Raw genomic sequence first — 23001 nt, forward strand, 5'->3', positions numbered from 1 at the left:
GGTTTGGTTTTTTGAGACAGGGTCTCTCTGTGTAGCTTTGGTGCCTTTCCTGGAACTTTCTGTAGCCCAGGTTGGCCTCGAACTCAGAGATCCGCCTGCCTCTGCCTCCTGCATGCTGGGATTAAAGGTGTGTACCACCACCGCCGGTGCTATTCAGGTTCTAAAGGGCATTGGGTGGGCTTAGCGAAGTCCACATGCCATAGACATCACTCTACCATGCTGGATGTGGGCTGCAGGGCAGGCCCTGGCATGGTCAGTCTTGACACAGTGTTTAGGAGCACCTGGCTTATGGCAGGCTGGCCTCTCCTGAACATTGAATAAAGGTCCCTATTCTCTGCCAGAGCAAACACTCCTTATCTGCCCAGGTGGGTGGCAGCAACCTGGGCTTCTTCCGGTATTGCCCTCACCCTCTGCTCAATCATCCTGTGCTTGGCTCCCAGCTTCTTGGTAGTGTTCCAGGGTGGGGATCCCAGAAGAAGAGTGAGATCATGCCCGATGAGGGTTTGAAGATCCTCAGAGAACGGCACCTCTATGGACGCAGCTGTGATTAACCCTACTGGAAGCCATACAGTATTTTAATTGCCCTGCTGACGGCCTGGCTGAGCACCCACAGCTGAGTTCCCAGGGTTGGGAGTCTGGTAAAGCAAGGAGGGGCCAAGAGGGGCCCAAGTGGTGGGTGTCCCTTGACTCCCTAAGGCATACAACAGTCATAGCCTAACCTCTGCCCTGCCCTCTTGCCTCACAGGCCTGAAAGTGCTGACTATAGCTTTGTCCCTCAGAGACACCAGTGTGTAGGTTTTTTTTTTTTTTTTTTTTTTTTTTTGGTTTTTCGAGACAGGGTTTCTCTGTGTAGCTTTGCGCCTTTCCTGGAACTCGCTTTGGAGACCAGGCTGGCCTCGAACTCACAGAGATCCACCTGGCTCTGCCTCCCAAGTGCTGGGATTAAAGGCGTGCGCCACCACCGCCCGGCTGGTGTGTAGGTTTTAACATTAGCTTCCGAGGCAGAGAAAGGAGGCCTGCCTGGGGGTCCACAGGAGGCCAGATGTTGAACTGGAGGGAACAGTGCCAAGGGATTTGATTTCAGTCTGCCTCCTGGGACTTTAGTCTGGGGAACAAGGAAGCACCCAAGAAACTAAGATCTAAAACAGTTTGAGCTTAGTTGAGACTGGGCAGGGGGAACCAGGGCTTGGAGGTGTCCCAATGAAAACACAAAATAGTCTGGTTGATACCCCCACCTAGATGGCCTGGCCCAGGTCTAAGCTAGAGGCAGAGTGAGCATTAGCAGCAGGCACAAGAGGAGAATGTCTAAGTGCAAGGCACTGGGAACCAGCCCTGGCTGCCCTGGCCTACAGCACAAACGCCTTTTGGACCAAGGCTCCCTGCAGTCAGCAGCTCCCAGCTGCTTACACTCCCTAACCCTGGTGTGGCTGCACACCATTTGACTGCCTTTCAAACGGTACAGAGTAGAGGGAGGGCACACTGTACAGAGGAGAATCCCACCAGACCACTTCCTCAGTTAGTGACCTAGGCTCACAGACAGATACCCTGGTAAGATGGGAGAAGCTGGGCCTGATGGTACAAGACTGCGGTCCTAGCTACTGGGAGGCTGGGGCAGGACTGCCAAGATTAAAGCCGGACCAGGTAACTCAGTGAGCGCCTGCCTCAGAATAAAAAGATAAAAACGACAACGACAAAAACAACAACAAAAAAAAGGAGGGCCTGGGATGGAGCAGAGGTTGAGCACCTGCAAGTGCAAGGCCCTAGGTTCAATTCCCACCACTGCCAACAAAAACCAAGCAAGAATGGTATCTTACTAACAGATTCCCACAGAGACATTGTACAAGATGCTTGACTGTCAGCTGGAGGGATGGCTCAGCAGAGTCCCAGCGCCTACATCAGGGTTTCTACACTATCTTCTGGACTCTGTAGGCATTCACATGCAAATGGCATGTGTGCATGTGTACACACACACACATACACACAAATAAGAATACTAAAAATAGGGGTTGGTGCTGTGGGGAGTTCTGTATGTCAAATATGTTGCTCTGATTGGTTAGTAAATAAACACTGATTGGCCAGTAGCCAGGCAGGAATGATAGGCGGGACAAGCAGAGAAGAGAATTCTGGGAAGTGGAAGGCTGAGTCAGAGAGACACTGCCAGCCGCCACCATGAAAAGCAGCATGTGAAGATGCCGGTAAGCCTCGACCCACGTGGCAAGGTATAGATTTATAGAAATGGATTAGTTTAAGATATAAGAACAGTTAGCAAGAAGCCTGCCACGGCCATACAGTTTGTAAGCAATATAAGTCTCTGTGTTTACTTGGTTGGGTCTGAGCGGCTATGGGACTGGCGGATGACAGAGATTTGTCCTGACTGTGGGCCAGGCAGGAAATCTCTAGCTACAGGTTGGGGATTTAGATGAGTGGTAGAGCGCTTGCCTAGTAAACGCAAGGCCCTGGGTTCAGTCCTCAGCTCCGGAGGGTGGGGGTGGGGTGGGAGAGGGAATACTAAAAATAAATCTAAGCTGGGCATAGTGTACATGGGAGGCAGAGGCAGGTGGATCTCTGTGAGTTCAAGACCAGCCTGGTCTACAGATCTAGTTCCAGGACATCCAGGACCACACAGAGACCCTGTCCTGAAAAACCAACAAATAAATAAATAACCTTTTAAAAAAAAAAAAGCCTGACTGATACTTCTCATACTTCTCAGCATCATTGAGGTCATTCAAACCAAGAGAAGCCTGAGAAGCTACCAAAACCAAGAGGAGCCTAGAGATCCTGAAGCAGGTTCAGAGAGAGACAGAGAGAGAGGGAGGGAGAACAGGAGGGAGGGATGGAATGAGGGAGGGAGGGAGAAGGAGGGGAGAGAGGGGGTAAGGGACAGAAGGAGGAACCCAGCAAACCGGAGAAATAGCTAATGATAACATAGCAATATTGGTTCATTGAGATCAACGGAGCAGGCAGGTGAATCTCTCTGAGTTCGAGGTCAGCCTGGTCACAACCACTAGTAACTCTAGTCCCAAAGGATCTAAGCCCTCTTCTGGCCTCCAAGGGCACTAAGCATATAGTTGGCACATAGACATATATGCAGGCAAAACACCCATACACATGCAATGAAATTAAAAAAAGAAAAAGAGAGGCAGAGAGGGAAGGAGGGAGGGGGGAGAAATTGTATGTGAGTACACACACACACACACACACACACACACACACACACACACAGCACACACAGTCAATGCTCTTTGCTCTGTCTGCCTTGCTGTCCACCTGCCGGCGCTTGACTGCCCCAGCCAGCAGAGAATGGAGGAGTAGGTGTGTCAAGGAAGGTGGCAGATGAGGAGGGGCTACTTTATTTCAGAACCAGGTACAAGAGCCTGTACTCCACCATCCCCCTCGAGGGCTCATTGGCTATAGCCTTAGGTCACCTTTGCTGTGGTTGTGGCTCCTCTGGGCTCCTCGGCTGTCAGGGGACCGAGAAACAAAGAGAAAAGGAAACCAGGTCCAACATCTCTGAAGTTAAGATGAGGTGGGAGGGTCACACTTTTCCTGTCGGCCGGAGGACAATGCTCTACAGGGCTCCCAAGCCAGAGAGGCTGGAGAGCTAGCCTTGCTCCGATGTCCAGTATGCCCATACCAGAGGAAGTTGTCAGGCCACAGCGCACACTGTCTGGTCTGTCACTTGGGGGTTTCAGGGTGGCCATGAGGAGGCATCAGACCATGAGCTTGTCCAGTCTCCAGCTGCACTGGCTTCCTCTCCCCAGGATGTGACCAGATGCACCTAGAGCTTGTCTGGGGGCAGAGACTACCAGCTCAAGGTGCATGTCCTGTCTCGAGGCAGCCCCAACTGGGATCACAGAAGAAGTCCTCGGGGAGCTCACTCAGAAGTCCATCCAGGTCATCTGCAGAGGGAAGTGGATGTGAGGAGACTCTGACAACCACAGAGTTCCACAGAACTCCGATCTGAAGCCTCTGCCCTTTAGGAGAACCTTGACCTGGCTACAGGAGAAAGGTGGCTCCTCTGGGGCAGAAGGCCCATGCCCGTGGGTCTGAGACTGCCATGATGGGCCTTTCCTTGTCTCCCCACAAACATATGCACAGCAAAAGGCAGGACACATCCCTGGGACATTCTAGCAGGAATGGGGGATTCCTCACGCTTCAGTGGCTTCTTTCCTGTCTGTCCAGTGAGGAGCAGGAAGGATCCTGAGGTTTCCTATTGCAACTTTCTTATTAGACGAGGGGTATGATTTAGGAATGGCAGTTTATCAACCTAGGCTCTCAGCTGACGGTGGGAGGGAGCACCCCAATCCAGAGTGCCTGGGTGGACACAAAGAATGAAAGGCACAGCGGAGCACACCTTTAATTCCAGCACTCCAGAGGCAGAGGCAGGCAGATCTCTGAGTTCAAGACCAGTCTGGTCTACATAGCAATTCACAGAGAAACTTTGTCTTGGGGGTGGGGAGAGGAGAGGGGACCATTCCAGGGCTGGCAAGATGGCCAGCAGGTAATTCCAGGACCTATAGAGCAGAGGAGGACTGATTCCCACAAGTTGTCCTCTGACCTTCACGACGTCACAGCATGCCTGGCTTCCCGATAGATAAAATGAAAAGGAAGAGAAAGAAAACGTTCCTGACCAAAGCTGTCTGGTGCTTATGGGAAGCTGGAGATGCTGCTGACGCTGGTAATCCTGAAGTTACATTCACTGCATGCTCATTCTGCCTCAACAACCCTTCTCAAGGCGGCTCAGGGTGGCTGCTGGAATAAAACCCACTTTACTGAGAGACAGGCTCTAAAGAGATGCGGCAACTTGCCCAAAATGAGCTTACTCCTGCTCTACCTGTCGCTATTTCCAGGACTGCATGCCCCCGCACCCCCCCAAGGCAGACTGTAAACTACACCCAGGAGTCCGGCTCCAGGTCTGGCCAGAGCACTCAGTAGCTGCTGCTGGGAGGAAAAGGAGAAGGGAGATTGGGAGCATTCGAAGTTTAATTAAGGTGATGAGCACTGTATTCAGGGCAGGCGGGGCTGTTATTTGCTTACAGCAAGGAAAAAGTTGCCCAATGGGCTGGGCATGGCAGTGCTTGCCTTTAATGCCAGCACTTGGAGGCTAAGGTAAAGGACTGCTGTAAGTTTGAGGCCAGCTAGGACCACATAGAAAACTCTTGTCTCAAAAACCCGAAGTTGCCCTGTGGGCGCTGTGCTGTGAAGGGGGGGATCCGGGTGAAGGCTGGGCTCTCAGGAGACAGCAGGGACTGAGTATCTGTCTTCAGCCCTGTAGAGTGGTACAATACGACATGAGTGCCCTGATACACAGCCAGCTCTCCTCACTTGCTCCGGGACCACCAGGAGCTTCTTCAGACAGCAGTGGGGTCAGCAGCAGACTCAGTGACAAGGAGAGAGCGCAGGACTCCAGACAACACAAGACGACTCCAGCATGAGGGGCCGAGTCTCCCGTGTGGGATCTAAACAAATGGGCTTTGTGGTTTACATATTGGTATACTGGGAATGTGGCTGGGGTGAGACCTCTACCCATAATCCTACTGCCTTCCGGCCAGGCAGGATTGAATTTCTGAAACCGAAAGCTAAGGAAGTGACTGGGACATGAGGGCTCCACCTGAGGGTAGCTCCAGTTGAGCCTCTCAGGTTTGTGTCCCTGGCCACATGGATATGTGACTCCCTGGCATTCCTTCTGGAGCCTCTGAGAGGGAGGTCTGCCTCCATGATCTGCTCATGAGGACCTGAAGTAGGACACAAACTGGGCCATGTACTCAGGGGTTGGTGACGTTCCCTTCGGCAGCTGAAGGTCCTGCCAGCAAACGGGGGAAGCAATGGACCACTTTGTGTGCTTCATACGGCTTCTACCCCACTGTCACAAGAGTGTAACAGCTCTGAACCAGGCCGCAGGCTTGCTGATATCCTCTGACCGCTGGAAAACGCTGCACCAGCCCACAGATGCACAGCGGGAAGTGTGAGGGGCAGCTGCGCAGAAGCGCTCTTGCTGAGTGAGGCCAGAGGATGACGAGGGGGTATGTGCCTTACCTGCCTCTGGGAGCTCTTCCTCAGGAGACACTGCTGAGTTCTGGGCTGTTCTGAGGCCCGGTGTGGGCTCTGCAGCCACATCAGGCTGGAGGTTTCCATGGAAGCTTCCTAGATCCTGAGGACAGTGGATCTGGTTACAAGTGCTCAATGTCCCCAAAACCCCTGGGGTGGGGTTGCCTCTACCCAGATGACCTCAAAGGGAAGGCCTCTCAGAACAAAGATGCGATAAGGGAATGGGGTGGGGGCCGGGATCACCCAGGCCCAAGCTGAGGGAGAGAGATCAAACACCAAACACCTAAAACAGCAGACAACTAAAGCAAAACAGACCTCTAGGCTGATCTTTCCAAATTCTATCAGTGTCTAATGTTTTAGGGATTCTGTATAACCACCACAGAAGGTACAGAAGCCATTTGCCAGTGTGTTGAGGAGTTAGCCTGAGATTAAAAATAAGCTATTATCAAGGCTAGAGAAAATGCTCAGCATTTAAGAGCACACGTTGCTCTTCTAGAGGACCCAGGTTCAATTCCCAGCACCTACACGGTGGTTCACAATCATCTGTAACTCCAGTTCCAGGAGTTCTTCCAGCTTCCACAGGCACCAAGAACACGTAGTACACATAAATATATACAGGCAAACACAACACTCACACATAAAATAAACCAAATAAATCTTTAAAAAAAGAAACAATCAAACAGAAAAACCCTGCACATAACAAAAGGAAAGGCCAAATTTGAAAGAGAAATGAAGGTTCTAGAGGTGGGGTGACTATGAGGGCATAGAAAAGGGTCCACAGAAGAGGAGGAAATGTTAGCAGAAAACCAGAGATGAGGGTCCGCAGTGCCTGGAGGTCATCACGTCAAACACTTGTTCCATAGATAGTGCAAAGCCAGGGAAGGGACAGGGCTTGCCCAAGGTCATAGCAGACATTCTTAGCAGAACTTGGACAAGACCCAGGTCTCCTGCCTTCCTCCAGGCCAGGATCCTAAGGGTGAAGTCAGCAGGATCCAGCCTGGGCAGACCTGCCTGGAGCTGTCTTCAACTCCCACAGACACCAAAGGTTTGCCTCAGTTCCTAAAGGGTGTGCTCCTGCGCGTGCCCAGCAGAGGCAGAGACCAGGAGGGAAGTAAAAGGTCAGCTCACCTGACAGGCCATTTGTACCCTGTTCTCTGTGCGGGCCACCTGGGGCAGAGTCGACCCTCTCTCCTTTTCTGCCACCACCCCCAGGTTCCCTCGCCTGGTTCTCAGGTGACTCCTGACTTCTCAGATGATCAAGTCTGCCCTTAGACATTCAGGGATCACCCGGAAGCCAGCTGCTCTCTAGGTACTGTTACTCAGCCTGATGGCAGGCGGCTGGAACAGTGGCAGCGGCTACTCCTGTTCCCGAAGGCAGGCACCTCTTCACCTCAGTGGAACTGCCCCTTCACACCTTTGCCTCCAGGGATCCAGAAAGGAAGAAATGAAAGAAACCAGGCAGGAAAGCTCTGCCAGTCACCGTCTGTCTATCCTGACCCACTTACCTTGGGCGAGGGCTGAGGTGCCTTGAGGAAGTCCCCATCCCCAGAATCTAGACTGTAAATATGGACCAGGTTGTTGGGTGTCACGTTGAGGTAATGGTTTCTGAGTGAAGGAGAGAACACTCCAATCTGGAATTAGGAAGGGGAGTCAGTGTCGGGGGCAGGGGGCTACTGGACGACCACCAGGAACCAGGTTTCCTTTGGCTTCCTGCCCTCTGCACCAAGCTCACACTCACTCCCGCCTTGGCCTTGGTGCTAACAGAACCACTTACCACCCCCACCACAACTCTCCACCCCCATTTATCCTGATGATAGCCAGAGGCTTGCTCTCAGTTCCAGCAAACCAGGGCCTCGCTTCTCCTGGGTTGGCAATGGAGGGAAGTCAGGCAGCCAGGCGCAAGGACCCCTGGGGCTCCTCCCTGCAGCAGGTCCCTTCTGGAGCTCCCCTACCTGCTTCAGCAACAGCACCGAGCCAGGCTTCAGCTCACTCTGGTGGGTCTCCAGAAGCACCCTGTGAACTGTCCCAAGCATCTCTCCTGCAAAACCCACATGGCCTCCGTCTCAGGGTCAAGGGCACAGCAAAGGGTCTGAGCTCTGGCTGGGAAGGGGGCTGCTCATCTCTTGACCTCAACGGAGGTCATTCATAAGACACCCAGGACTCGCTCCTTACCTGTGGGGTCCTTAAAAACCACGCTGGCATCCACTGTGCTCCGAGTCAGGGACTTGATCATCACTGCCATGTTGGGGACCTTGTTCCGGGGCAGCTGCTTGAGGGCTGCCTGCTTCCAAGGAGACACATTCACTGAGCTGGCCATGCCTGCAGGTAACTCCCCATGGCAACCAGGGGATGTTAACAGCTTTCCTTTAGGGCAGGTCAAGGCAGGTGGTAGGGCACACTTCTGCTCCCTGTAGAGGCCCAAGCCGGCAGGTCCTTCTTTCTCTCTGAGGTGTCTTTCCTTTTGCATCGGTTTTTGCGGCTCACTCCATCATGGCAGGCCACAAGTAGAGATTTACTGACACATGTACCAACATGCATCTGTATATGAGAGACCACCACTCAGGGTGGCAGTGTGCTTAATCCCTATCTCTCAATCTGGTATGCAGAGGATGCACAACACTGTGCTCAGCACTGTGGAGGACAGTGTAAATATACAGCCAAAGGGACTTCAAGCTGCCTTCTGGGGACAGGACTAGGCTAAGAGGGGCAGACAGCCTCTGCCTGAGGTGGAGCAGGCAGCAGTCTCCGTTCCTAGACCCTTACCTTGCGCAGCACCATGACAATACTGTAGGTAGAGAGGAAGCAGGTGGGGTCTCGCTCATCCAGGCCCAGAGCAGATTTCATGGTGAGCCAGGGCCCTCGCCCAAAATCTTCTTCCACCGATCCCTGGGGACTAGCAACATTCTGGTACCACAGAGCAGAGGGGAGCCTGAATTAGTGCATCTACCTTGAGAAAGATCCTTGGCTGAGGCAGAGCAGGGAGAGAAACAGTGAGTTCCTGGGGTGGGGGTGGGGTGGGGGGATGCCTCTTAATTCCCATAAGGAACAGAAAGTGGCATGTGACCTGGCTGCACCCCGCATCCGTCACTAAGCAGCCAGAACAGAATTACAATGAAGCAAAGGCTATCCATCTTACGTTTTTAAAGGTTTATTTATTTTACGGGTATGTATATGGCCTGAGAGTATGCGTGCACACACGTGCACGCTGGTGCTCACAAAGGCCAGAAGAGGACGCTGGATTGTCTGCAGCTGGAGTCACAGGCAGGCATGAGCTACCTGGTGTGGGTGCTGGTGTGGGTGCTGGGAGCAGAGCAAAGGTTCAGTGCAGAAGCACCAAGGCTCTGAACTGCTAAGCATGCCTCAAGCCCCAGACATCTCTCTTACAACTTCCCGGAAGTCTTAGGAGTACAGACTCTGTGTGTATATTCATAGGCTTATAGAGCATCTTGGTTATTTTGATTCTAGTCTTTTTTTTTTTTTTTTTTTTGGTTTTTGGTTTTTCGAGACAGAGTTTCTCTGTGTAGCTTTGCGCCTTTCCTGGAACTCACTTGGTAGCCCAGGCTGGCCTCGAACTCACATGCCTGGCTCTGCCTCCCTAGTGCTGGGACTAAAAGCATGTGCCACCGCTGCCCGGCCCAGTCATATTTTATTGTCCCAAGTTTTGTTTTTAGCTCTCTTGGAATTTACTCTGTAGACCAGGCTGGCCTCAAACTTGGAAACCACCTGCCCCTGCCTCCCAAGCACCACCACTACCTGGCTCTGTTTTTAGTAGATGCCCCTGTTTTTTTGTTTTTGTTTTTGTTTTTTTCAAGACAGGTTTCTCTGTGTAACAAGTAACAACCATGGCTGTCCTGAAACTTTGTAGACCAGGCTGGCCCCAAACTCAGAGATCTGCCTGCTTCAGCCTCCCAAGTGCTGGGATTAAAGGTGTGCACCACCATTCCCAGGATGCCCCTGGTTTTAACCATTAGTTGTCTTATATCAACAATGGCTTTGAATCCAGATGACTACCACCAGGTTTGGATCTGAAGTGGACAGGCAGCCTCGGGGAGCTGCAGCAGCACAAGGCAACACTGAGAGGATGAAAAGCAGAGGTGGGTCTGAAGATAGAGTAAGTCCGTCAGAGCCCCAGGAGGAGGGAAGCTGGGCCTACCTACTGAAAGGAAACCTCCTGGAGACAAGATGAGGGCGGATCTTCCCCAGCTCAGCTCCCAGAAACCCGAGAGGGTTCCCAAGATACCATCTCATACGATTATTACACTCTCCTCCCTAGGGAAGGAGGCAGCCAGGTGGGCCGACAGTTAGTTCTCAGATGGAAGAGAAGGCTGAGTCATGGCAGCAGCACAGGCCTCACTCTGGGTCTGTAAACTGCTGCCTCCCCCAGCTGCTTTGTCCACCTGCCCTTCGGTACAGGCTTAGCAGCATCAACTGAGGCATGCAAGGGTGCCCCTCACTTTCGAATGTCGCCCCACAAGTGGAGATTTACATAGAAGAAGTTACCTCAGTCTGGAGTTTAGCCAGAGCACCATGAGTCGGAGTCTGGGGTGTGGAAACCATGATCTCCTCCAAATTCTTCCCGCTATGCTAAGAGGGGAAGAGAAGGCGAGAGCAAGCTCAGCAGCTGTTATTTACAAGCACAGCATCTTGTCTGGGTTACATAATGAGTTCAGGAAGCCATCAAGGACAATTAGCACATACTACATCGCTCTGAACGCGGTCTCAGGAGCCTCATTGGTAGCTTTAAAAAGACACTTTGGGGATCAGTTTGGGAATGTAAGGAAACTGGAGCTGGTCCAGAAGCAAGGCCTGGCGCTGCCTGAAGGGGGCAGTGACCCAGAGGGGTCTGTGATGAGTTACTGAGCAGCCTTCCCAGAGGCCTTTTCAGGAAAGAGCAGACCACCCTGCTGGGTTTCTCTTGAAGGGCCAGGAAGAACAAGGGACAAGAGGGATTGTGTCAATCCCCATCAGAAAGACACCCACTGCAGCCAGAGCAAAGCTTCCATGCCCGGTTACCCGGCTCTAACTCGAATCTCGACTGAGGGATGCACCACCCCTTACATATAAACTCTGCAGGGCTGCTTCACTTCCAACCCCGGCTTCCTCAGGCTGGCCCCCAACACCAGCCACAGTGAAGTGATTTGTGATCTCTAGAGCACCTGCTCTTCAGCCTGTCTTCCCATCTCTGGACCAACCCCCAGGCACAGTCCCCGCCCTCCCCTTTATCCTCCTGATCATCTACCCAAAGCCAGCGAGCAAGGCCAAGGCAGAGCCAAGGAAAGACCCTTGGTGCAGGATCACTCACCCACCTTCTTCCTCCACCACACCGCAGGTTTATTCTCAGCCCTAAATCAATTGCCCAGGATCTACCTCTGGGCTAACAGAGTGAGAAAAGAGTCCTGTCCAGGGCTAGCAAACAACAGATTCGCAAGCACTATTTCCCAGGTGGATTTGGAAGCACTCTTCCTGCCCACTTTTTTTTCTTTCTTTTAAGGAAAAGTTTAGTTTGGCTTACAGGGGACACTTGATCATGGCAGGGAAGTCACAGTGACAAGAGCCTGAGGCAGCTAGTCACACTACTCACCACCAGGAAGCAGGGGGTGATAAATGCCAGTGCGCAGGCTACTTTCCTTTGTTCAGTCCAGGACCCCAGCCCAGGGGCTCCCCACCTCAATGAATCTAATTCAGGAAACCCCTTATAGTCAAGCCATTCCCACCCGGCAGTGGGGGGGGGGGGGGGGGGCGGGCTGGAACTCAGGGCCTTGTGTCTGCTAGGTAAGTGCTCTACCTCTGAGTCACTCCTTCTTCCCTCCCCACTTCTGACTTTCACAGCTTTGCAAACCTCATTTTTCACATACATATGTGTGTGTGTGCCTGTGCACATATGTGGAGGCCAGAGGACCACCTCAGATATACTCCTAGGGAGACCTGAGGCTGCATTTACCTTGTTTTTCACTTTTTACAATTATTTATTATTTTATTGTATGGCTGTTTTGCTTGCATATATGTGTGTGCCTGGTGCTCATAGAGGTCAGAAAAGGGTGTCAGCTCCCCTGGGATTGGAGTTACAGACAGGACAGCTGTGAACCACCATGAGGAGGCTGGGAATTGAACCCAGGTCCTCTGTAAGAACAACCAGTGCTCCTAACCTCTGAGCCATCTCTCCAGCCCTTACTTTGTTTTTTGAGGCAGGGTCTTTCCCTGTCTTAGAGCTTCTCCAGTAAGCTAGGCTGCTTGGTCAGTGAACCCCAGGAAACTTTTCATTTCCTCGCCAAGAGGGAGGGTTACAGGCATGTGTCTCCATGCCGGTTCTGTGTTGTTTTTCATGTGGGTTCTGCAGCTCATGCTCGAACGGTGTGCAGTGCACCAGATGAGCCATCTCTCCAGGCCCCGCAAACGCTTCCTCCCCCTTCCTCTTGCCTGTCCTCTGGCAGTGAAGACAGTCTAAGACTGGACCACTGTTTCCTTCCTCCCCTGGATCCCAGTGTCCTGGAAAACTGGTCACTCACCTGATGAGGTAGAAGTCCTGCTGGGCCAGGGAAGCGGCGGGTTTTAGCTCGAACGGAGGAGCAGGAGGGCTGCTGGGGTGTCCGGTTGGTAGCAGTGACAAGTTGAACCAGGTGGTTGGTGACTACAGGTGTCTGCAGAGCTGGCTGAGGAACTCTTGGGGTGCTGACAGGAGAGTCAACCGAAGACACTGGGGCTCGGGATGGCAAGGGTCCCCGAGGAAACGCTGCAGAGCTGCAGTGAGGACGTCCAAGTCCAGGAAAACGGGGTGTGCCCTTTGACCAAGCTCTGGGAGACTGAAATGGCTGACCAGGCGAATGATTCTGTGGGCTGTTTTGAATGGGTCTCCCAGCTACTTGGTGAGGCTGAGGTGCAGGAACAGGGGAGTCTCTTTGATGGGAAGTGGAAACTGCTGAGGCAGATGGGAGAGGAAGGCTGCCTGCGGCTCGAGGTCTCAAGGAAGGCCCTGGATTCCTACAGCGGATAATGGGCCCCTTCTGGAAAGATCCACTCAGGTCGGCCACTCTGGCCTTTTTCGCCAGTACTGGCTCCTCATGGTGCTGAGAAGGTAGGATATGGGTGGCTCCACCATCAACTCCAAGTTCTGGCTCCAAGCCATCTCCCTCCAGCTCCATGCTTGCCAAGGCCTTGTCAAAGTCATCTTGGTCGGGTGCCTCAAAGCCACCAAAGCCCTGCTGATGGCTCCCAAAGATAAGGGCCGAGTGTGCGGCTGAGGACCGGGGTCCCGGTGACTCCTGGAGCACTTTCCTTAGAGTTGTTCTCTGCTGATTGCCCATGCTGCTGCTAGAGGCCGAGACAGGTCTTAGGGACACCGCTCCTGAACAAAGTGGATCCCTGACAGTCTGGGGTATGCTGGGAGTAGGGAGACAGAGTCCTGGGCCTGGCCGGCTCGAAGAAGTGGGGTGTGGTGGCAACGGTCTTGAGGATCGTGCCTGCAGAGTCTCCTGTGGTCTGGAAGAAGCAGGTGTCGGGTGCCCGGCATTCCCAGGTGGTACACCAGTGAAGTGGTTCTCTGCATTCTCCACAGCAGATAAGAAGTCCTATAAAGAAACAGAGAAAGCAGGCCTTTTGTCAGGGTTTTGCTTGGTTGGTTTTTTTCGAGACAGGGTTTCTCTCTCTGTGTAGTTTTGGTGCCTGTCCTAGATCTCACTCTGTAGCCCAGGATGGCCTTGAACTCACAGAGTTCACAGAGATCCACCTGGCTCTGCCTCCCAGAGTGCTGGGATCAAAGCCGTGCGCCACCACCGCCCGGCTGTTTGTTTTTGAGACAGTATCTCACATAGCTCAGACTGGCCTTGTAGAACTTGCTATGTAGCTGAGGATGATCTTGAACTCAAGACTCTCTGTCTCCACCTACCCAAGTGAAGGTATTATAGGACAGTGCTACCACATTTGGCAGGGTCTTTGCGTCTGGAAATTTAAAACTGCTTCCAAAAAATAAATAAAAATAGAAAGTCCTCCTTTTACTGTTTAAGCATATAGTACGTGTGTGTGCAGACACACACAAGCAAGAACCCGAGACACGAAAGACAACGATGGCATTTCTCACTGCCTATGATCTTCCAGTGGGCCATCAGGCTTCTGTCAGAAGCGTTCTAAGGCTATAGTTCCAGGTAGTTACTCTTCAGTCTCCAGGAGGAGGCTTACTGGGAAAGCAACAGGAAAAGTAGGCACCCCACAAGGTCACATACTTGTGTGAAGGAGACTGGCTAATGCTCAGTCAGGGCAGTGGAGAGCTACCCGGTTAGCCTGCAGCCTGTCCTTAGTACATTCCCTGCCTCCACCATGCACACTCACACCCACAGTCTTCAGTAAGACAGAGAGCCCCTGGATTCAGCCAAACAGACACAAGTTAAATATAGCTTCTCAGGCAAGTTAAATTAAGTATGGATTGCATTTGGGAAGCAAGGTGAGATTGCCACCTTCAAGAGCAACAGACCTGTTCTGAGGGTGTTTTGAGTCAGAACTGCTGATTAAGTGACAGGAAGGTGCTATCCACCCCCAGCCCCTGCTGCTGCTCTGATTGTCTGGGCTAGAGAGAGGTTTTTACCGCTTTAGATGTTCATCAAGAGTGCCACACTCCAGCCACACCATCTTAGGACCACAGTGACAACAATGATCAGAATGGCAGGATCCTGGTGGTCCCCTTTCTTCCCACAGAGCTGACACTCAGCTGTAACATCATTTGCCTTGGGAAGTGAGAAAGGGACCGGTCTGCCATTTTCAAGGAACGAAAATGTGAACAGTCAGAATCATTCCCCCTAATTCCATTATGACCCTGGCGGCTCTACCGCAGGTGACGACCCAGGAGGGTCATTTCACAGTTCCCCTTCAGCCTCTAATGACATCTCCAACACTGAAGTTAAAGACAGGGACACACCTTGACAAAGCTGGCAGTGTTGGGTGTGATGGTCCACTCTTATAATCCCAGCAATGGAGACTGGAGACGGGAGGATCAGGAGCTCAATGTCCCCCTCAGCGACACAGCAATTTGGGGTCAGCCCAAGCTAACTGAGACTGTCTCATTAAAAACAAAACAGAATGCCGGGCGGTGGTGGCGCGCGCCTTTAATCCCAGCACTCGGGTGGCAGAGGCAGGTGGATCTCTGAGTTTGAGGCCAGTCTGGTCTACAGAGTGAGTTCTAGGACAGCTAGGGCCACACAGTGAGACCCTATCTCAAAAAAAAAAAAAGAAAGAAAGAAAAGAAAAAGGAACTGAATAAGTTTCATACAACAAAAACAACAAACACTTGTAACTTCATTGGGTGTCAGGTGCCAGGCAGGTATTTGCTAGAATCCTCAGTGAATTCTTACAATGGCCTTGTGAGTAGGTATTATGATTATCATATGGATAATCCTCATCTTATGGATGCAGACACTGAGACTTGTTGAGGCTGGAAGAGATGGCTCAGTGGTTAAGAGCACTTACTACTCTTCCAGAGGACCTGAGTTCAGATCTCAGCACTTGTGTTCAGTGGTTCCAACTATCTGTTACTCCAGCTCCAGGGGATCCAAAGCCCTCTTCTGGCTTCCATGGGCATCTACATGAACATGTAGCATACACAGAAAGAGAGAGAGAGAGACAGAGACAGAGACAGACAGAGACAGAGAGATACATAATACATATATACAATTAAAAAAAAAAAAAAGAAAAAGAAGAACCTGAGACTTGGACTGGTCAAGAGCTACAGCTCGAACGCACTTGGGCCCTTATCCCTGCATCATTTGTTTAGGAGACGACTGAGAACCAAAAGGTAGCTCCTGCTGCATGCAACAGTGTGAGCTTTTACCCCCAGCATGCAACCAGGAAGGAGAGGCAGGCAGATCAAGGTAGAAATGTCCAGGTCCTAGTCCTAGATGAAACTATATCCACTGGTTCTGAGCATGAAGACAGTTTACGGAGACTAGTCTGGTTGTCTCGGATTGCACTTTAAAATACCTCTGTAGCCAGGCAGTGTCACATGCCTATAATCCCAGCACTCAAGAGGTTGAGGCAGGATGGTTTCAAATTCAAGTCTTTAGCACACAGAGACCCTGTCTCCAAACAAACAAACAAATAGCAAACCCAGAAATACCTCTTCAGGAAGGGCTGGGGATGGGGCTGGATGGTTTGATCACTAGTACCATGAAAGACTCCTGTTGGAAATGGCCCAAGAAGGCCAGAGAACAAAGAAATTTGCCCTGGTTCACATGGCCAGTAAGTGACTGATGCAAATTCCCCTGCCAGAACTCTCATTTAATTGGCATGGGGTAAAGCTTACACAAGAAGTCCAATATGCTGACTTTGTATCTCATTTAATTTCTTATCTTCTGAGAAGGCTATGTAAGGTAAGACAATGTCCTTCATAGTAGAGAAGAGAGACAGGGGAGGCTAGAAAATAAAGCAATCTGCCATGGTTCACATGCCAGCTGGTGCCCTCAGGTCTCAAGTCATCCAGCTAACTGTGCTGCCTCCTCCCCGACTCTGGCTCTCTATAAACTCTTCCCACTTCAGGTATGCTATTATAAAAGTGAGTGAAATCACCCTCAAGACAGATCCCAGAAAGGTCCTTATAATTAAAGACATGACAGTTACAATTAGGGAGCTAATTGGTTTTTTGTTTTCTTTTCTTGAGACAGGATCTCATGTGGCCCAGAATAGCTTTGAATGCTCTATGCCGCAGAGATGACCTTGAACTTCTGATCTGTTTGCCTCCATCTCTCAAATGCTGGAATTACTCGTTCACTGGTTTTCTTCAGAGCTTGGGGACTGAGGCCAGGGCTTCAAGATGAGCAGGCACCTGCACCCACTTGCCTACACTCCCAGCCCTTTTGTTTTGTTTTCTTTGGTTTTTTTTTTTTCTAGACAGAGTCTCTCTACAGGACCCTGCCTGTCCTGGAACTCACTATGTAGACCAGGCTGGCCTCAAACTCACAGAGATCCTCTTGCCTCTGGCTCCCAAGTGCTAGGATTAAGGCATGCACTACCACACCTGGTTTGTTTTGTTTTTAAGGCAGTTAAATATAGCCCAGTGGTAGTGGCAAAAGCTTTAATCCCAGCATTTGGGAGACAAAGGCAGAGGCATATGATCTCTGTGAGTTGAGGCCAGCCTGGTCTACAGAGCGAGATCCAGGACAACCAGAGCTACACATAGAAACCCTGTCTCGAAAACCAAACAAACGAACAAAAATCCCCAACAAGTTAAATATGTTGTTGTTGCTTAGACAGTCTGCATAGAGCCGAGGCTGGCCTTGGGTTCATGATCTTCCTGCTTCAGCCTCTTGAGTACTGAAACTATGAGCATATAGCACCAGTTTGGTGGTTGCTTATAGTTATTTACATCCCCCAGCCTCTCCCAGATAAAAAGACAAGAGACATATCCACTGACGGGATGGCTCCCAATGTTCTGAACCTGGGTGTTTCCATTGCAGGGCTTCTTTGCAACCTCTGATCACCAACATTTCCCTACCTCATCTTCAAACTCCTCTTCCACAGCAAACAGCTTCCGAAAACTACAGGTCTGAAACGGAAAACAAAGCAATTCAGGCTGGAGGAGAAACATTGCAAGAACATCCTGTGCTCTTCATCTTTCCCCCGCAGCTCTAACAAGGCTATCAAGTGTACTGTTTTTCTGGGTTTTTCTTTTTTTTCTTCGTTTGTTTGTTTTTGGTTTGGCTAGTACTGGAGGAGGAAAGAGAGAAGAAATTCGATTGATTTAGGTAAAGACTTAAAAAAATACTTTTGTGTAAAAAAATATAATCATCTATTTGAATTACTCTTAGAAAGGAGGGATGGGAAAAGAGAGAAGACCGCCCAGGGAAGCAAAGACAGATCTTCAGGGTCGGCACTGGGCACAGGCCACTGAGGTTTTTGTTTTCAGACAGAGGGTCTCAACTAGCCCAAGCTGGCCTTGAATCCATTATGTTGATGAAAGTAATTTTCAACTCTTATAAACATACTTATTTAGTGGGGGGCACCACTGTGTGGGTGTAGAGATCAGAAGACAATTTGCGGGAGTCAGTTCCCTCCTCCCTGTGATCTAGGGATGGAACTCAGGCCATCAGAGGAAATTACTCTTTCCTGCTTAGCCATCTCCCCAGGCCCTGACCTTGAACTTGATCCTTTCTTTTCCAAAGGGATGGGATCACATGCCTGCACCACCTCTGGAAGTCAGGCCTGAGGATTTTGCAACAACATCCCAGGTTTGTCCAACACAAGAAACTACCATAAATCCTAGCATGGAGCCCTGGTTTCTCAGAATCAAGCCAGTGGTTTCTTTCTACACAAGTCCAAAGGCCAAAAGCTAAGTTCCCAAGAGGGTGGGATGTCCCAGTCTTTCTGGCCAGAAGGTTCAGACGAATGTCAAACCCATAGCCAGGGATTTGGTGGAACGGAGGGAGGATGCAAGATGTCCAAGGATCACGAAGGTAGCGGGGGTGGGGGTGGGGGGGGTGGGGCGGGAGAAATGATTCCAAAAGGCAGTGACGTTTGACGACACAGGGACTGATGACTATTTCTCCAAAGAGAGAAAGAAAGTAATTAGAGGAGAAGGAAGGAGGTGTGTGCTTGAGTGTCCGTAGGTCTGTCTGTCGGGGGAGGGTCCTTTCACAAGGTCTCCTGCGCGTGCGTGCCCTTCCGGACTAGAACCCAGGTCTGCAGACTACACCCAGCCCCTCCCAGACAGACCCCATCCTAGCAGATTCACCGAGCACCGAGCCCAAACTTGGAGTCTGGCTGCCCCGCAGGTGGGACCCCCCACCCCCACCCCCGAGACGGCGAGGGCGCGGCATTACCATAGCGACGGCCCAGCTCGGGCGGGTGGCTTGGCCCGGCCGTATCAGACTCAAGGGGTTCACCTCCAAGTCGACCCAGATGTATGTGGCTGACCGTACACCCGAAGCAGGGTCTGAGAGAAGCGCCTTTAAGACCACGCCGAAGCTGAGAGAGGGTCGCCAAGCGATTAAGGGTGTGCGCCCGGGGCGGCATTCGAAGCCGCCGCCATAACAGTGGCCCCGCCCTCTTAAAGGAGAGGCCCCATTTTTTGTCCTGCCGACACAAAGACGTTCTCCCTCCGGCCTTCCGCCTCAGTCTTAAAGGGAAAACTATGGGCTCTCGGTCGCCCCCAAGCGGTCTCTCGAGTCCAGTTGGCTGCCGCGTTGAATTGAGAACGAGGTTGGCTGGCGAGAATCTTGGACAACCAATCTTATTCCCCACTTCTCTTACGCTGAGCACACTAGTGACAGGTGATTTGAGAGTGACTTCATTCTCACCAGAACCCAGCCGACTGTGCAGCCCAGGAGCTCAAACTCACTTTGTAGCTAAAAATAACCTTAACTCCTGATTGTCCTTCCTCTATTTCCCCGTCGTTGGGATTACAGGCACTTGCTGGTTTTATGTGGTCCTGGGGATGGAACCCAGGGCCTCACACTTGCTAGGCAAACGCCTTACTACAGAGCCACACCCCCAGTACTGATGGAACATTTTAGGGAGAGGCTAGCAAGTTACAGCGAGGAGGTTGTGTGTGATTCTAGAGTTGGCAAGGATCCTTCCTGTCTCCCCTCCAAAGTACCTCCATACCCAGTGTTTTCATTTTCCTAACATTGCATCTCAGCTAACAGGAAAGGCAGGGTCTTCTTTCTTTTAGAAAAGGACATTAGTTGGGCATGGAGGTGCATGCATGTAATCTCAGCACTCAGGAAGTTGAGTGAGACGTGAGTTTTCTTGGCCAGCCTTAGCTATGAGACCTTGTCAAGGAAGGAAGGGATGCAAGAAGTGAGGGAGGGGGAGAAGAGAGAGAATCAAGAGGTATGCTAAACTTGTTGTTGTTGTTGTTTGTTTGTTTCTCCAGACAGGGTTTCTCTGTGTAGCCCTGGGTGTCCTGGAACTGGCTCTGTAGACCAGAGAGCCGCCTGCCTCTGCCTCTGAGTGCTGGGATTAAAGGCAAGCGCCACCATGCCCGGTGTATGCTCAACTCTTTTAATAACTGGGTTTGAGAATAGTGGAAACTCAGACCAAAAAGGAATTAATAAGTTCAGAAATGGCAAAATCGGGTGCTGGGGCTTAGGCTGGAAGACCCACCCCAGAGATGCTAGATGGAGTGGGATGAATAGTTGAGTGCAGTGGAAAGGGTTTCCACAATCTCACTTAACCTGTAATGATAACAGTCAAAATTCCTGGAGTGCTATTTATGTTCCAGGTACTGTTTTAGATCAAGGTCTTGGCCAAGCTCACATAGCTAAGAGGAGGTGGAGTTGAGAGACTGTGACCCTAGTAGCAGACTTCAGCATCTACAACTTAACTGCTATGTCATTTTGCTTCTTAGAATTCCAGGGAACTGAGTTTGTAACTCGAGGCTTCAGGGAAGACAATCCCCTGTAATTATGTGCAAAACATCATGCGCTTGCTCACATGTGCCTTGTTCTGAGGAAGAATCCATCTCTTTCGTCATATTTCTATGGGTCAGAAGGCTATTGTGCGCTGAGGAACAGGACACACCCTCTCCCTTGACCTTCAGCCATCTCTAGATGCCTTATATGCTGAGGCCAGGCCTTACCTTACAGTTCCTGCGAGGTCTATTGCAATAACCCCAGGGTAGTCCCCTTGATAACAAGGTTTTGTGTCTATTTTTCTGGCTTCTCTGCAGACTATGTGTGTGTTGTGAATGGAACCCAGAGCCTTGCACGGTCTAGAACAGTGATTTACAATTGAACTACACTCCCAGGCCTATCTTCTTGTTTTGTTTTGTTTTGAGACAAGGTTTCTCTATGTAGCTTTGGAGCCTGTCCTGGATCTCGCTCTGTAGATCAGGCTGGCCTTGAACTCATAGAGATCTACCTCCCTCTACCTCCCAAGTGCTGAGATTAAAGGTGTGTGCTACCACCGCCCGGCACTCAGGCCTATCTTTTTGTTTGTTTGTTTGTTTGTTTTGTTTTGTTTTCAAGACAGGGTTTCTCTGTGTAGCTTTACTTCTTTCCTGGATCTCGCTCTGTAGAACAGGCTGGCCTCGAACTCACAAAGATCCGCCTGCCTCTGCCTCCCGAGTGCTGGAATTAAAGGCGTGCGGCTCAGGCCTATCTTTAACATAGAAAGAACATCCAGATTTTTTTGCTGTAGAAATTCTTTAGGGCTGGGCATATGGCTCAGTGTTGAGTATTTGCATCGCATGTACAAGGCCCAAAATTGTTAATCCCTCTTCATTCACCAGAGGACGGCGCATAAGATTCTCAATGTCGGGCTGGAGAGATGGCTTAGAGGTTAAGAGCACCGACTGCTCTTCCAGAGGTCCTGAGTTCAATTCCCAGCACCCACATGGTGGCTCACAACCATCTGTAATGAGATCTGGCGCCCTCTTCTGTATACATAATAAATAAATAAATCTTAAAAAAAAAAAAAAAGATTCTCAATGTCTCAGTGCTCTGGGACCTGCTTCCTGTCTTTTCCTGTCTCTACCAATCAGCACCCACCCCCGCTAGACCATGCCCATGAGCTCAATGAGCTCATTGCTGCCTCCTTCAAGAAGCCACCCCCAGGATTCGCTTACAAGAAAGGGTTTCTCTGTGTAACCCTGGCTGTCTTGGAATTTGTTCTGTAGACCAGGCTAGCCTCAAACTCACAGAGATCACCTGCCTCTGCCTCCCACGTGCTGGGGTTAAAGGCAGTCAGTCACCACTACCACTCGGCTTCAAATAAGCCATTCCCTCACCACACCCCAGACAAGGTTTCTCTGTGTTAACAGCCTTAGCTGTCCTGGAACTTGCTTTGTTGATCAGGCTGGCCTCGAACTCACAGAGATCCCCTGTCTCTGTCTCCCGAGTATTGCGATTAAAGGCACGGAAGTCATCTTTAACCGCCCAGAGAGACCCATGTTTTCTTGTCCTCACCTCCGCGCATTCCGGACCCACTCCCATTGTAACTGATGGCTACTGTGTGTCCTGTGTTCTCTGTGGGGTCTCCTCCACTCCTTGATGGACTGGGTGCTTCTTTTGGTCAGGTCTGGTTGTTTTCTTTTGGGAGGAGGGGAGAGTTGAAACAGGATCCTAAAATCTGGCCTAGGCTGACCTTGAATTTGCAGCAATCCACCTGCCTCAGCCTCCCCAAGTGCTCGGATTATGTGTGTGTGCCACCATGCCTGGCTTTTGCAGCTTGTTCACCGCTTGTGAACGAGTACTTAGTACGTGGAAGACACTGTACAGCATTTGTTGAATGACGTAATGCCTTTTCCAGAAAAAAAGAACAGATGAGTTGGGCAAGTCCAGGCCCACTTCTACGACTAGCTGCCATTGGTTGTGAAGGAGTTTTACTTAAGAACAAAGGAAAAACATACATATAAACACACACACACACACACACACACACACACACACACACACACACACACACACGGTAAGGAGTGGGGGTTGAAGACCGCTTGCTGCATCTGCTGTGGAGTTAGAAAAATGTGTTTTGGCTTCCTGCTAATTGGCATGTAATCTTCAGTGAGTTCCTTTCCCTCTCAGAACCTGTGTTACTTCATCCATGAAAACAGAGTTCTGCATCTTTGCAGGGTTTCTGTGAGATTAAATGAATTGCTCGGAAGCGGCTAACTTCATCATGCCTGGCATGTTGGCAAAGGCTTGGCAAACATGGCTTCCCTTCCCCCCACTTGAGTTTGCAAGCTTGTGTGGGGAATTGTTATGGGAACCACATGGCTTGGGTTTGTATCTATCCCGGCATGTTTGCGGATGCGTTTCACCCTAATTCATGGTTGTTTTTTTTTTTTTTTTGTTTTTTTTTTTATCATGTGAAGAGTTGTATGCGAACCAGTTTGATGTGTTTATCTGCCTTGTTATGGACAGTGGCAGACTGGAGAGGCAGTGTATACATCCAGAGTTTTGTGTTGTGTTGCTGGGTGGGTGTTGCATGTTAAGTGTGTGTGGAATTCGATGTGTGTTGTGGCCCACATATGGGAGC

The 23001-nt window shown here is 50.7% G+C and overlaps 1 protein-coding gene across 2 annotated transcripts; it reads right to left on the reverse strand.

Annotated features, from left to right (window-relative positions):
• Positions 1–3334: 3334 nt before the first annotated feature.
• Positions 3335–19045, reverse strand: Hrob (homologous recombination factor with OB-fold). Of its 2 annotated transcripts, none has more exons than XM_052759002.1 (10): positions 18846–19045; positions 17522–17572; positions 12555–13613; positions 10549–10632; positions 8812–8952; positions 8221–8329; positions 8001–8086; positions 7554–7679; positions 6037–6151; positions 3335–3899 (listed from the first exon to the last, which is right to left on the reverse strand). In XM_052759002.1, exons 1-10 carry the CDS (start codon positions 18846–18848, stop codon positions 3811–3813), a joined length of 1863 nt encoding a protein of 620 aa, XP_052614962.1. In that variant the 5' UTR covers positions 18849–19045; the 3' UTR covers positions 3335–3810. The 2 variants fall into 2 exon arrangements, with proteins under 2 accessions (XP_052614962.1, XP_052614961.1); XM_052759001.1 differs by having other exon boundaries at positions 8221–8332.
• Between the last annotated feature and the right edge of the window lie 3956 nt (positions 19046–23001).

The sequence above is a fragment of the Peromyscus californicus genome, unplaced genomic scaffold (genome assembly GCF_007827085.1).
Source record: "Peromyscus californicus insignis strain IS unplaced genomic scaffold, ASM782708v3 Scaffold_3__1_contigs__length_106647218, whole genome shotgun sequence".
Lineage (NCBI taxonomy): Eukaryota > Metazoa > Chordata > Mammalia > Rodentia > Cricetidae > Peromyscus > Peromyscus californicus.

Coding starts and splice junctions, on each gene's coding strand:
- Hrob (XM_052759001.1), bottom strand. Junction 10,633..12,554: donor CAGGACTTCTACCTCATCAG/GTGAGTGACCAG, acceptor TTCCCCTCTTAG/CATAGCGGGAAGAATTTGGA. Junction 8,953..10,548: donor TGGCTAAACTCCAGACTGAG/GTAACTTCTTCT, acceptor CTGTGGTACCAG/AATGTTGCTAGTCCCCAGGG.